The sequence below is a fragment of the Myotis davidii genome, unplaced genomic scaffold (genome assembly GCF_000327345.1).
Source record: "Myotis davidii unplaced genomic scaffold, ASM32734v1 scaffold156, whole genome shotgun sequence".
NCBI classification, from domain to species: domain Eukaryota; kingdom Metazoa; phylum Chordata; class Mammalia; order Chiroptera; family Vespertilionidae; genus Myotis; species Myotis davidii.
This window is the reverse complement of record NW_006288633.1, coordinates 162,547-178,399: the sequence shown is the minus strand read 5'-3', so window position 1 is coordinate 178,399 and position 15,853 is coordinate 162,547. Positions and strand designations below refer to the sequence as shown.

Genomic DNA, 15,853 nt, shown 5'->3' with positions numbered 1-15,853 from the left:
TTATATGTACTTTTTTCTTGTTTAAAGTTAACTTATTTTAAGACCTTACCTTTCAGAAAATAGGTTAATGTAAACAGAATATTAACATTTATAGTCACTCAAATATTACAAGTGACATATTTTAGAACAATAAAATGATCCATGCTGTTTCTGTAACACAAGTTGGGGGTCATAATGGAAATTGTTAATACAGGTTAATTAGGTAAATGCTACACTATAGATTCAAATCTAAGAAAATTTTTACAGGTGCTGCTTGTCTCCCTGAAAAACAGGGTGACTATGAGAAACCCAAAGGAGCAATTAATTTAGAATTCTTATTTATCTACTAACTATATTTTGAGATCTAGTGTTTGTCTAAGATATTAACCTTATTGTGTGTATGCATATATATGTACTGGTATATGTATATATGTATGTATTTATAAATGTGCATATATATATATTTATAAACATGTATATAAATGTATACATATATTAATAGAGGTAAGCTTTTAAATAACTTCTCAGTGTTAAAAATCTTAAATAATTGTCACTTCTAGTATTATGACTAAGGAAAAGCTCTGAGAAGACATCCATAATTTGAGGCATTTCTGGTTTTATTGAAGGTAGGAGTGGTCTCTGGCAACCCTTCACTCCCAACAGCAAACAAACTTGACTATGAATCTGGACAACCTAAGGCTTCAGATTAAGTTACTGAGTGCCTAAGCACAAAGCGAGACTACTAAGAAGTTGGGACAGAAGCCGAGTCCACATAGTAGGCCAGAGAAGTAGGCAGTTGAAGAGGGTAAAAGCCAGGGTGGCAGGGAGCTGGTTTGGAAATGCAGACACCCAAAAGAAGTGGGGTTGCCCAGGATGGACTCCTCCAGCAATACCATTATGAGGACAACCTTGCAACAGCAGTAGAACTTAACATTTTGTGCTAAAATCCTCAAGTTCTAATTTGAAAGTCACTCTCTTTCTAAAGAAGAATGAAATACTTTCTGAAGGAAAGCTGCTCAGGATGGGAACAAAGGCCTTTCACAAACTGAGGTTAAGTAAATACACAGTCTGGTGTTTAGTCGTTCACTCAGTATTGATCCCCTATTACTGGTCACCCGGCGTTGTGCTCGGTGCGGACAAGGCTCATGAAGTAGAGCCTACAGTTCATGAAGTAGGGGTATATATACGTCACTTAGCAATGACATTAGTGTGATTCAGACTCCTCAGGGTGCTCTGGGAGTGCACCAGAGATCCAGGCAGGGAGTTAGGGAAGGGTTCTAAGTGGGAGAGGAAGATTTGAGTTTGCCACAGATGAGAGAACCTGGTACTCCTGAGGAAATGAGAATTCATTGTTCCTGGAGTGTGTGTATAAGCCACAAGGAGAAGGTGAGTAGAGGTTAGGAAAGAGGGTCCTATTGTGCAGATGTTGTAGGCACTATTCAGGAGGTTATTTATCACAGGGCAGATCTAAATGTTATGGTACTGGAAGTGTGTGTACTTTTGGGGGGGGTCCTCTTAATGAAATCCATGATAATATATGGCTACTGTATTCAGAGCCTTGGCAGGGGCCTGCACAGGTGCTCCTCAGATTTTTTTCGCTTTCTGATAAGTCACCTCTGCCTCAGAGCCGTGGAAACATCTTCAGCTCAGATGTGTTTAGACTGCCATGTGGAGAAGGGTTAGAGGGTGCAAGACTGAAGGCAGGCACGAGCTTGGGGCCTCTTCAGCAACGGTGGGAAGTGATAAAGACATAAGCTAGGATATGGCACTTCGGTGTGAGAAAAAGTTATATTCTGTTTAGGTGATAGAAACAAAGACTGGACTGACTTCATGTGGCCTAAGAGACCATATACTGACCCCACCAATGTGATTTCCACCCATCCTTCAAGGGCCTTTTTCAAGTAAAAAGTTAGAGGGCTTTTTGTTTTTCTGTTTTTTTACATTTTGTGCCCTGCTCTTTCCACACAGGCAGAATGTTTCCTCTTCTCTGACCCCCTTGGCCTCTGCACACACCTCCGTCTTGTCTAATGCATCAGTGCAGGGCATGCTTTATTCACCTCTAGTATCTTGCATCTCCAGGGTCTACATAGTGGAGAATAAAGGGCTGCTTTTTTCTATACAAAGATTTCAAGATATTAACCCTTTGAGCGCCAACCAATATCCTAGGAACTATGCTAAAATTGCCAAGGCATTTTTGCTGATTTTACAGTAGTTTAGGAAAAAAATTATGAATTGCAAGTAAATGAAGTTACATATTCAAAAACTTAAGGAAACCTTTACTATATTTGTTTTCATCTTTGACATATATTGTTTGCTGATTGTATTATAAAGTACTAGTAGAAAAAAAAGTTGCCCACTTTTGGCAAAAGACAGGAGGAGTGCAAGTGGGCTGCAATATAACAAGGGTGTTCCTCTGACAAGAGCCACTTCTTGTTTAAGTTCAGTCCTTCTGGACCTACGGAGAACTTCCACATTCATGCTGTCACTTGAAACTAGAGGCATTTTGCAAATCAGCACATGGAGGGTAGCAAGAGGCCTGGGACTAGTCCTCATTTTGCTAGTATCTAGTAGTATGATGCAGGACAAGTTATTTCACCTTGCTAGTGACATATGAGCATTTCACCCTAATGTCTTCATCTGTAAAATGAGTTAGAGTAGGGCATTCATTTGTACCTTCCTTTTCAAACAAAATCTTCAGTGGTACTCCAACACATAATTGGAGCAGAAGCGAGCCGGGGGCTGTTTCTGAGATCTTCTATGGAAGACTCTGATCTACACCGTTCGATGTCCATGCTGCTTGGAGGGCCTTCACGAGACCTTAGAGTGGCCATTGAATATCCATCATCTCCAATATGCAGTAGAAGAAAACGGTGATGGACTCAAGCACAGTTAAAATGTGTTATCAGGGCCAAAATCTGGACCCCTGATGTGTACTGAAGAGCAGACCGCCCCTCAGATGAACAAACTAAAACAGTAGGAGAAGTCGATTACACAGTAGATATTTGTTGGGCCTCAGTAACGTAGGAGGAGGTTGAAAGCTCTTGGTCCATCATTAACTTGTCTGGTGTCTCATAGCCATGGAGTGGAAGGAACCACAGATGCAGTAAGGGCATTCCAGAGAAATCTTAGATACAGCGAGTCTGATAAAATACCTTCAGTAAGGTATTCAATGTGATGTGCTCATCTGGAAGCTCCGTATAACTTTTACATCATAGACCTGCCTTGTGGAACAGTATAGATCACCCTAGCCTCTCCAGCATCTCTGAGCTGTAGACCCAATTCTTTTATGGTTTTTACTTTGTCACATGTCAGTTTAAAGCAAACTGTCATTTGGCAGATTCTCAAATTCAACAAGGCATCACTTCTAGTTCTTGCTCTTGCTGTTATTTAGCATACCAGTAATATTCCTTCTTTCTCAGAGCTCTCAAACATTTATCCTTTCATAGGCTGCTGCAGATGAGAGAAAGCATGAGAATTATTCTGATATTCTGCTTTATGCTCATATTTTCCCTCCTTTTTCATCAAGGGCAAGCTTGAGCACCCTAGAATGGCAGTGAAAAGTCCCCCTGGCCAACTAATGCCAGCAAGAATTTGAATGGAAGTGTATGTTTGTGAGAGATGCTGGGGCCTCTGGGGCTAGAGATCAACTGAATGATGACACCTTGAAATCTTGAGATCCTGATGAAAGGAGTGTGCATGTGTAAATATCCGGGAGGGAGGGAGGGATTGGAGAGGGGACCTTTCAGGAGGTCCATGAGTGGCAGATGAGATTAAAACTCCCGCAACAGGAAAAGTCAGGGCCATTGACAATTGGAAATATTGGCATAGGCACGGAGGCCTCTGGCTGGATTAGGACCAGGTGGGTAATAGGCTGACCCCCTTCAGCTGTTCATCTTGATAATTAAAGTAAATCTTGCACCTGTGATACAAAATTAGCTTAGAAACCAAAGACAACCATGGGTAAAATACATGTGTTGCTTTGAACACAAAGGCTTACTATCAAGAGGCATCTTGTTTAAGAAGCATTTATTTTGGAAGAACAACAACTTATAGTAGTGATGGCGAACCTTTTGAGCTCAGTGTGTCAGCATTTTGAAAAACCCTAACTAAACTCTGGTGCTGTGTCACATATAGAAACTTTTTGATATTTGCAACCATAGTAAAACAAAGATATTTTTGATATTTTATATATTTAAATGCCACTTAACAAAATCAACCAAAAAAATGAGTTCACGTGTCAGAAGTGTCTGACCTACATGTCTCTGATCTACAAAATGGGGGTATTGGACCGGAGGGCTCAACCTTAGAATATGAAACAATAACCTTAGAATCCATGAAACAATCCAATCCTTGAACTCAGTGTAATAGAGAAGTTTGTCAATGAAAGTGGCTTCCAGTGTCTTCCCCCCCACTCCCCCTTCTCTTTCTGGGTGGACTCAGTGTAATAGGTTCGCCATCACGGACTTCTAGCTATTAACTCCTTGACACCTGGACTGGTTTTTAAATATTTTAAAAACTCAACTCTGAAGAGCTTTCCCCAAGAAGCCAGATAAAAGTGTTGCTTTGAATAATTGTTAATCTTAGTAATTGAACAGAATTTTATTTGGAAGCTACAACTAAAGTTCATCTTGAAGCAGCCTCCTAAGTTTCAATAGTGGGTTTAGTAGAAAGATCACTGGATTGAGTGATCGAGAGACCTGAGTTAGTCCCACCTCCTGCTACGGTGAACTTGGACAGAACTTGTGGTTTCTCTGCATGTCTCTGATCTACAAAATGGGGGTATTGGACCGGAGGGCTCAACCTTAGAATCCATGGAACAATCCAATCCTTGAACTCAGTGTAATAGCAGAGATTGTCAATGAAAGTGGCTTCCAGTGTCTTCCCCCAACTCCCCCTTCTCTTTTTGGGTGACTCAGTTTTAAATACCCGGATGGAAGGGGCCATATTAACCAAGATTTCAACTGCTTTAAAAATGTTAGCATGCATAGGAGGGATCCACTTTATCATGGCTCACTCCTATTCCTAACTTGCTAAAATGTAGGCAGCTATGAACGAGGTGGGTGTAGGCAGAAGCTGGCTGCTATGAACAAGGTGGCTGTCCACCTATGTATGAGGAGTTTTTCATACCTCAAGATGAGTAAAAGTCAAAACCAATCGTTGGTTTAGAATGTATTATATTTTAAGTACCGTAGTTCTCCACCCATTCGGGAGGGATGTATATCAAGAACTCTAGTGGATGCCTGAAACCTCGGATAGTACCAAATCTTACATATACCATGTGTTTTTTTTTCTGTACACACCTGTTATAAAGCTTAACTTATAAATTAGGCACAATAAGAGATTAATAGCCATAAGCATAAAATAGAACAATTATAACAATATACCACTGTAATAAAAGTTATGAGGTCTCTCTCAAAATACCTTATTGTAATCATCCCTTCCTTGTAGTAAAAGGTGCCATTTGTTTCAGGGGATTCCTTGCTGAAGTCTGCATACAGGCTCAGTGCCATCAACCAGAACATGTTTTCTCTTCATGTCTTCCACCCACAAATTTAAAGCCTTTTCCATCTTAACCACTTACCATGCTCTGTGGCCATAACTTTTGCAGTTTGAGGTGCGACAGTAACGCCAGCACGAATTTCTTTTTCCTCCACCTTCCACCTGAGTTATTTCTACACTTGTTTTTGAGCTTGCCAATTCTCCATTTGGCCTGTTCTATTTCAGTGCTTTCTGATGCGTTTCCCATCTCATTTTTAAGCTCCAGAATTTGGTTCTTTTTTTATAAATATCTTTGGTAAAGTACTCCTTCTGTCCATTAATTTTATTCCTGAACCTATCTAACTGCATTTCTGAGTTTTCTTATATCTTGTTGAGTTTCTTCATGGCTATTTTGAATTTTCTATCATTTAGATCACAGTCTTCCATGACTCTTGAGCTTCTGTTTAGTTCTGCAGAAACCAAACTTGGTTGTTCAAGTTGGCTGATGTGTGTTCTACCAGCATGTTTGAGATAGTGAACACTTTTCTTAAGGACTGGTTTGCTTTTAATAATTCAGCAGGTTGATAGGTCTTTCATTTTCCAGTAGATGGCACTAGTTTCGGAGGTTTTTTCTTACCAGCACTACGGGTGCCTCAGAGGTCATGGTAGTGGGTATCCCAGTGGTCCCTGGAGTCACTGTCTGGATGTTAGGGTGGTGGGTGTTCCTGCTGTGTCCCTGTCATTTGGATCTCGGGGAACTACCACCATTGTGGGGAATGTGGTGGGTGAAAAGGAGCCGGGTTCATGAGCCTGCCACACAGTTACCTGGTTCCCCCTGTGTGCAGGTGCCTTGGTGCTGCAGCCCTGAGAGCATTGACCAGTTGCAGCTGCTACCAGGCTCCATCATATGGCAGGAGGGAGCTGGATTCTGCAGTGTGGGCACTGCTTCTGTTCTTTACCCTCCAGTGAGCACAGTGTGGGGGCCACACCCTGACTTAGCTGGAGAAAAGGCGTTATTTGTTGGTCTTCGCTTACATTGCCTAGCAGTCAAGTGACCTTAAATCAGTGTTCCTCAAAGAGTGATATGCAAAACACCTACACATCACAATCACCTGAGGTAGGGTGCTTATTAAAAAAATTCCTGTACATTATCAGGCCAAATAATCTCCATTTACAATAGTCTTTACCCTATGAGTATCCCAATCAGTAAAAGTAACAAAGAATTATGGGTATGCAGATTTTATAAAATGAAACGTTAAGATCTGAAAATTGAAATCTGTTGCTCTATTTATTTACCAGCATCTTCTCTGCTCAATCTCATGGAGGAAAACGCACATTCTTATCAAGGCAGTGCCTTTCAGAGTCCAGTTCATCACTTGCCTTTTTTTTTTAATCCTCACCCGAAGATATTTTTTCCATTAGAAGAGTGGAAGGGAGGGGAGGAGAGAGAAAGAGTGAGGAACACCATGTGAGAGAAACAATTAGTGACCAGGGCCAGGGATCGAACCCACAACCCTTTGGTGCACAGACTGAGGCCTTAACCACTGACCAACATGGGCCAGGGCACTTCTTGCTTTTTAATACATACATAGGGTGTCCCCAAAAATGTATACACACATTTTGAATAACTATAAATATACTTTATTTTCAAAGTTAAGCCATCAGCTGCTAGAGCGTATATACATTTTTCTGGAACACCCTATATAAACTATAAGCCACACAAACACTTAAAACTACAAACTTGTTCTTGTTGTCAACAGCCATTGCTAGTTCCATGACTTTATTAAAGTTAAAAAAAAATAACACGAAACAACTAAATATATATTTCTTAAACAAAAAACAAGGACTTCTATCAGCTTTATTAGCTACAATAATATGCCTTATTTGGAATTATACATTATAAATTATAAATTACATATCACATGTAATTATAACAAAAACTTTAGTTCTGAAAAACATTTTATTCAAGACTTACATAATTTCAAATATCTTCCAAAATAGTTTCTAAATAGCTAAAAAAGAAAGCAAATTCAATAAGAAATTTAAATCATTAAATATGCTTTACTAGTATATACATACATAATGCCAAGCGATTAACATTAGCCCTGGAATGCGTACCATTTCTTTTTCCTCATTAAAGGCTCAATCCAGCACTTCATATACGCTATGTACAATAGGCAAAGTTCAGTGACCACAAGAGTTTGACATTAGCTGCCTCAATTTATAATTGGGGTAGTTTGTCAACAGGGGTGTCAAATTTGAAGTCTGGAGGAAACAGATCTGGGGCCCGAGGATAGATTAGTCTGTAGGACTGCCTGATTGTAACATCAGCAACGCCAGCAATATCTCCAATTTCTAAAAGACAAAAAAATCAAAATATTAAAAGTATAACTTCTATCCTACCTACATTCTACTACCTAAATTTCAATTTGTGAGACACAGTTGTATAAAATGTCAAAGTGAAAAACAAAACCAAAGCTATTGTTTTTTAAAAATCAACAATGGAATTATATACTAAAAGTCAAAAGCAGGGCTAACGTTATTACTGGTATTACCCTATTACCTCAAAGGATTATCATCAGTATTAAAAGTTTTACTTCATGTAAAACATTTCAACAATGCTCAGGGCATAGCACTGCAAGTGGCAACCATTACATTGGCCTTCATATTTGAAACTGACATCTCCTTTTCTTCACAATAAACCTTTTTGAGGATCATAGACGTAATCCATGAATGCAGTCTTGTGAAGAAATTAACTTTATTATTTAAAGTTCCCTTGCAACATCTCCCTCTTCTGTTATGAGGCTAAAGCCAAAAAGGGATCATACTATAAATATTGTTCTAAAACTTTTTCCTACTTATTACATCAGAGATCAAACGGCGGAATATAACAGCACAATGTAGATGTGTTTCGCTATTATAAACACAGTTGAGCATATATATTCTCTATTATAAACAGCTGAGTGTATATATTGAGATCACATGATACTTGTTCACATGAGGATTTCTACAGCCTAGAGCAGTGGTTCTCAACCTTGGCTGCACATTAGAATCAACTGGGAATCTTTTTAAAATCCTGACTTCTGGGCCTCATCCTCCGGAAATTCTGTTTCTTTGTTATGGGGCGGGGCCACAACATCAGTAACAAAGATACAGAATTTCCGGAGGATGAGGCCCAGAAGTCAGGATTTTAAAAAGATTCCCAGGTGATTCGAAAGGACTACCACTTGACAATTATTTGGTTAGTTATAAATACTTAATTAAAATGGATTTTTAAAACATGACTTTTAATAAAAACTCAAATAAATGAGGTTTTACGTTTTCAGTGACAGCTGCCATCGGTATGCAACTAACTGATTTTGAATTTCCTTGTGCATCACATCCTTTTAGACACAGATACTGATGTGAATATGAACTTACAGGGGGGCATGTAGGAGGCAGCTGATCAATGATTCTTTCTCATCATTGACATTTCTCTCTCTCCCTCCATCTCTGAAGTCAATAAAATATATATATAGAGAGAGAGAGAGTTGAGGCCAAAGGCAATCAGGGCACATTTAAATAACAAATGGTGACTTATTCCTGATCATTCTTCTATATCATTTACTACTTTTATGATAGGGAAACATGGCCTAAGCCAATGTGAAAGCCTATTCCGAATAGGGTATTATAGTTATTGCAGTAAGTAATTTCATTACCACACTTTTACATTTAACTGCTCTTTTTTCTTTATGAATCTTTTTGAGGATCACAGAATGAATGAATCCATGCTTATAAAGAAAATCACTAACACTTCTGTTTGAAAACAATGCTAAATTAAAAAATGGCTTTACAGTGTATAAGGTGGAAACTACTTATGCCAAGTGTTTTCATTAGGAGACTGTGAATACTGTACAGAAGGAGAAAGAACAGGCTTCACAGACTGTTACAGCCTGATTGCCAGGCAGTGGGAAACAACGCATGGCACTCCTCTCAAGATTTAAAAAAGTAAGTTTTGAGGAGGGGGAAAGAAAACTATTCAAAATAACCAGGAAAATGTGGGGGAGGGAGGAAAAAGTCTAAATATTAAGAATGTACAAACTAAAAATAATTCAAATGAGAAAAAAGATTAAGTCTATACAAAGGTTAAACCTCCAAACATTTTTATATATGAGCTCCTAAGAAGGGAAATACTTTATTTTCTTAAGTTATGATGCTATGGAACTACCTCTTAAAGTGGGTTCTGGATATTTACCTGCTTCATATCTAAAATGGAACTAACCAAGACATGCTACAGCCACCATGGTTTTATCACTCCTCTCCTACCTTTCTGGGTCCTCTTCTCAGCTGATGCCTGTGAGGCCATGTAAATGGCTGCTGCCGCCACAGATATCGGGCTCCTTCCAGGCACCAAGTCCAGTTCCACAGCTTTACGGGCTATATGTGTAGCTGCCATCTGCACTTGCTTAGGTAGACAGAGGTTGGAACAAAACCTGGACATGAAGTCCCCAGTTGTAATCAAATCCACACTGGTTTCTAAAGCTTTCAAAATAAGTTTAAAACATCGACCAATTTCTTTCTTAGAAATTCGTGATACGGCACATATTTCTAAAAGAAAAAAAAATTAGATAAATACATCTATATAAGTTCATTTTAAAATCATTTCAGATTACAAAAGTAATACATTCTAATAGCAAAAATTCCAACAATGCCTAACAGATGAATCCCTAATCATCTTCATGATACTTCCCTTAGAGCAGCGGTTCTCAACCTGTGGGTCATGACCCCACTGGAGGTAGAAGGACCCTTTCACAGGGGTCGCCTAAGACCATGGGAAAACACATATATAATTACATATTGTTTTTGTGATTAATCACTATGCTTTAATTATGTTCAATTTGTAACAATGAAAATACATCTTGCATATCAGATATTTACATTACAATTCATAACACTTGCAAAATTACAGTTACGAAGTAGCAACAAAAATAATTTTATGGTTGGGGGTCACCACAACATGAGGAACTGTATTAAAGGGTTGTGGCATTAGGAAGGTTGAGAACCACTGCCTTAGAGCTCATTTAAATTTCCTGTTAATTTAAATGTTCATCAAACTTTAAGGAAATTTTTTCCCCAAGGTGAAATGCAGATCTTTTTTATTTTTTTTAAATCCTCACCCAAGGATAGTTTTTCCATTGATTTTTAGAGAGAGTGGAAGGGAGGAAGGGATGGGGAGAGAAACATCCATGTGAAAGAGACATATTGACTGGTTGCCTCCCGTTCCCATATGAGCTCCGACCAGGGCCAGGGATCGAACCTGCAACCCAGGTGCGTACCCTTCACTGGGAACTGAACCTGTGATCCTTAGGTGCGAGAACCAACGCTCTATCTATTGAGCAACACCGGCCAGCACTTAAGTGCAGGTCTTAATATTTAAAAATATTAATGCACCTGAAGGTTCAATTTATGTAAATAATATTCCTCAAGCAATCAAAAACTTCTTTGATATTTATATATTAATCTATAAGGAATATGTATCAAGGAGATAAAAAATACTCAAGCTAAATAAAGAATGCTTCTCCAGCTACACAATGTCTTATGTACATGCTATCCCTGTGATTATAGGCTGTAGCAAAACAAAATAAAATATATGAACCTGTTGGTCTAAAAATTCAACTACCAAACACTTTAAAAATAAATTTAACAAAAGCCTTAGTTTCACTTGTAATGAAAAAGATGATAAGGGCCACTGCCTCTCCATATTGATGTAAGAAAATGTAAAAATTAAACATTCACAGATAAATAAAGGGTAATTATAGTCTTAAGCCAAAACAAACTCTGCCAGTTAAAGTCAGTATACGCATCACAGCAATACTGAATAGGTGGTCACGTATTCATAGGTAAACTGCAAACTGGATGAAAAATACTAGTTCTCTCAAAGTCTCCAACTTAAATGTGAAAGTGCAAATTGCATAACTCAGGATAAAAAATGTCACTGATGCTTTTTAAGGGTTGACTCCCCTCACTTGTAGAGACGTGGCTATATGTGCAAACTGTTTTCTATGCATCAAAAATTTACAGACTCACTACAGAGTCCTACTCTGGTTTATAATAACAGGCTTCAAAACGTACAAAAGTTCTAATTGCCAAGGAATACAGGGCTCACTCACATGGACTAAAATGACTTTACACGAGAAAACCGCCTGAAAAGAACATCGTCAATTAAATCACGTAATTAATTTTTGTCAAGGAACAAAAATAAACAGGCATTTGGAACCTGTATTTAGGTGGATTACTAGATATAACCACAAAGACACAACATAGCACTACTTAGTGTCAAAGCTGCCTGACTTTGGTAATATGACAGATAAGACTTTTATCTAGGCAACTGAAAACTTACCTTTAAATGTCCTAGGAACCCCTTCTTGTCTACAGGCAATATAGAGACATGCAGAAGCTATGGCATCATTAGCTCTTCCCTTCAGGCTCTTCTGTTCATACACTTGCTTGAATAAATTATTTGTTCGATCCTTCAAAACAGAGTAACTAAGTTTAATTAACTCTAGGCCATTTAATTAGTTGCAATATCAAAATTTTATGTGTTCATTAAATTATGCTAAGTCAATGCCAGAATGGCTTAAAGAAGACAGACAGGAACTTACAACTATATTTCTAGGGAGGTTGATTCTGTCTGCCATGGTAGTGATTTCCTTGAACGCATTCATCATGGCCCGATCAGAACTACTCATTGTTCTCCGATTCTGGTACTTAGAATTGCCAAATTCATCAAAACTTGCAGCTCCGGTGCCCTATAAAACAAAGTTTTATAACTATATGCAAAATTTTGAAAATCTGAATGAACAATTTCTGAGAAAACAGAACTCATATGATCTGACTCTACATGCCCAAGAAACCTACCCTGTGTAACCTCTCTGTTCTTCCAGGTAAAATGGTTTTAGGAATGTTTTCTATCAAATACTTTAAATGTAAAAATATCTACTGAGAATCTAATAATATAAATTATCATATTAAAAGACTACAGAGAAACTCCAATGATCATCTCTAAAGGTACTAAAAAAAAGGTCTAGTAAACAAAACTCAAAACCCATTAATAAAATATCTGATAAAACACTAAAAATGGGTACTTCTTCATATTAGAAAATCACTCTCCCAGGCCCAAAGACAGCAAGATGATTAACAGAGAAAATATCTGCAACATTACATTTGTCAGAAGACAAAGGCACTTCTCACATCCACATTGTAGCAGTGTACTAGAGCTAGCTAATATGTAATTATAATTATATAACAATTATATAAATTATATTAGTATAATTATATTGAAATTAGGCAAGAGGAAAATTAGAAGTACAAATTTATGAAGTAATCAACCAGTTAGAAGACAATGAAAGAAAATTAGTTGCAATCTTACATCTGAAAATGTCCTTAGTATACTTTTTCCAGCCTGTAAGACTAAAGCAAATACAGATATCACCTACTAAAAGATATTTCTGGCCCTAACCGGTTTGGCTCAGAGGATAGAGCGTTGGCCTGTGGACTCAGGGCTCCCAGGTTTGATTCCGGTCAAGGGCATGTACTTGGCTGCAGGCACATCCCCAGTGGGGGGTGTGCAGGAGGCAGCTGATCGATAAAAGATATTTCTGAACATTGTAATCTTTTAAACCTAGTATACACTATGCTTTTCAAATTTGATATGTAATGTATACAGCATAAAAAAAAATTAATGACCTGCTTTTTCACATTACTTTATGAAAAATAGACTGTGCAATAGTATAGGTTAAGTACTAAAATAGCATACCCTTACTTGATTAGTCCTTTGGAATATTGCTAGTACTATTTCCAATTCAGATACCGGAGCAAAAAAGAGCCAGGTTGCCAGGACGGTTATGCTACTATCCTATGTAATAGCAGCAGCTACCATTAATTGAACACATAATACATGTTGTCATAAATACGTCACATATATTCCCATGTAATCTTCAATATCTCTATGAAGTAGTAGTATTTCTCACTTTACTGATGAAAAAATGTAAAGCTTAGGTAAGTATTTCCAATACTAGAAAATAGGCTATATTGAGTTCCAATTTGTTGTAGGTGGTATAAAAGAAAAAGACATTACTAGTGTTCTAGGAGCATACCAGTAAGTACTCAGAGACCACACTATGCTCAACCTAATTTTTGTGCAAAATGTGCTTCATGAAAACAAGGGCTGGAGATATTAAGGCTCTGATTTTGAGCTGTTGGCCTCCCCTTTACGATGGAAGCAATGCATAAGGCAGCCATCATTCTCAATGGTATTACTGGCAAATCTCATTCTCAGGACAAGACTGCTCACTGAGGCAGTGACTGATGCCTCTGCAAAGTTCCCCAACTCCCAGGTTTCTGGCCAGGCCTCACTTGGTATTACCTTGCCAATCATGGTAGACAAATCTCGATCACTCAGAAGAGGATTCTGAGAATCTCCAACTCGAGATGGATCTTTTGTTGCTTTATCATTGCTGAAAGTTCTCCATTCAGATCCCACATCGATAACCCGGTCACCTAAGAATATAAGCACAAACCTAAATAGTCTTGGCAAGAAGGGTTTACTTAACACTGTCTAAAATGCCCAACTCAATGCTTTTATTCCCAGAAAATTTCAATATGGACATCTAGGCTCCAGCTTAAGTGTCATGTCTCAGACATTTGTCCGAAAGCATTCCTTTAATTGTTGTGCCAGCCCAATCATTACCCTCTAAAAATCTCATGCTATGATTAGTCATATTCTAATTCTAAGAAGAAAAAAGACTTAAGACAAATAACAAAATAAACCTATTTATATGTGAAACAAAGATAAAATAGTATAATGATTCTGAACAAAAGTTTGCACAAAATGTGCAACAGGCAAGGAAAGAAACATTAGAAAACACTGTTCACAATGGTATCAATGCACACAGCCTAATGTAAAAAAATACTACTAAGTTTTCACAGGAAATGCTTTGCAAAGAACTAGGCCTATGCTTGTTTTGGTAAATATTTAATAAAAAATATTTTTGGCCAAATAATTTATAAATAACAAACTTTAAGCCTAGAATCAGTGAGAAGAAAGCCAAGTAGACCAACCACACACACACACACACACTAGACGCCCCTCAGCCCAGCCTGCACCCTCTCCAATCCGGGACCCCTTGAGGGTTGTCCGACTGCCGGTTTAGGCCTGATCCCAGGCCTGGCAGTCAGACATCCCTCTCACAATTCTGGACCACTGGCTCCTAATCACTCACCTACCTGCCTGCATGGTCGCCCCTACCTGCCTCCCTTGTGGGCCTAGTTGCCCCCAACTGCCCCCTCCTGCCAGCCTGGTCGCCTCTCATGCACCACACCCCCCACCGGCCTGGTTACCCCATGCAGCCTGCTGTTCAGTTGTTTGGTCGTCCCTCACGAAGCCCCCTGTCAAACTGATCGCCCCACACAGCCTACTTGTTCAGGAGAGACAGAAATGCATTACCTCAGCAATTAAAAGATGTTCTGGTGCTGACAGTAAATTAATAAAATGCTCAAGAGTGTAGACTCTATCACTTTCTACTTAGCCTTTGACAGATTACCTCATTTCTGTGCCTTTACTTCCTTGGCTTTAAATTGTCCCAATAACCTTACATTTTAAAGATTGTAAAGATTAAACTGTAAGCTAATACAGGTATAGTGCAGGAGGAGTGCTTTAACAGCAGTTCAGAGAAACCAAGATGGCTGCATAGGTAAACACCGGAAATTGCTGCCTCGACAACTACTTCAAAAATACAACTAAAAGACAAAATGGACACCATCCACAACCATAGGAAGGCTGTCTGAGTGGAAATTCTACAACTAGAAAAAAAGAGAAAAGCACACTGAGACTCAGAGGGGGTGCGGAAGTAAAGTGCAGAGGTACGGAGGCACACGCGAAAAGGGCTGGCAACTGAGGACGAGGTTGTCTTTTTCAATCGGGAGGGAGTCTCAAGTTCCGACGGCTCTGAACTCCAGTTCTGGGCAAGTCTCTGGGGACCCAGACTCATACGGGGAGAAAATCGACTGTCTGGCATTGGTCGGAACTCAAGGGCGGCTTAATCTCAGAGGTGCTTGCAGTGATTATCGGGACACTGAGATTCGGGGCCTCTTAGGGTAGGACTGAGGAGCAGCCATAGTTGTTGGCTCCACCCTGTTGATTCCCTGAGACCCTGCCCCACCCAAGCTGTGCACAGAGGCTTTTGCATATGAAAGGCCTGGCCCTTTGCAACCTGAAAATTACCTAACAAACTGCAGCTGGGTAAGAGAGATCCAAAACTTCCAAACCCCAAACAAGGAGGAGAAATCTGCTGGTATCACTGTAGCTCCTGCTGGGTGGACTCACACAGTGGTTGATCCAGGAGCCAAGGTAAAACTG

The 15,853-nt window shown here is 39.0% G+C and overlaps 1 protein-coding gene across 1 annotated transcript in view; it reads right to left on the bottom strand.

The window, feature by feature from the left end:
* Window positions 1–7,277: 7,277 nt before the first annotated feature.
* Window positions 7,278–15,853, bottom strand: part of GTF2B (general transcription factor IIB) — a 37,949-nt gene continuing 29,373 nt past the window's right edge. Inside the window, exons 3-7 of the mRNA XM_006760793.2 lie at window positions 13,862–13,995; window positions 12,099–12,245; window positions 11,837–11,966; window positions 9,763–10,044; window positions 7,278–7,812 (exon numbers count right to left, since the gene is read on the bottom strand). Coding sequence (XP_006760856.1) covers window positions 7,679–7,812; window positions 9,763–10,044; window positions 11,837–11,966; window positions 12,099–12,245; window positions 13,862–13,995 — 827 coding nt within the window. The 3' untranslated portion in view covers window positions 7,278–7,678. The remainder of the gene's footprint in view (window positions 7,813–9,762; window positions 10,045–11,836; window positions 11,967–12,098; window positions 12,246–13,861; window positions 13,996–15,853) is intronic.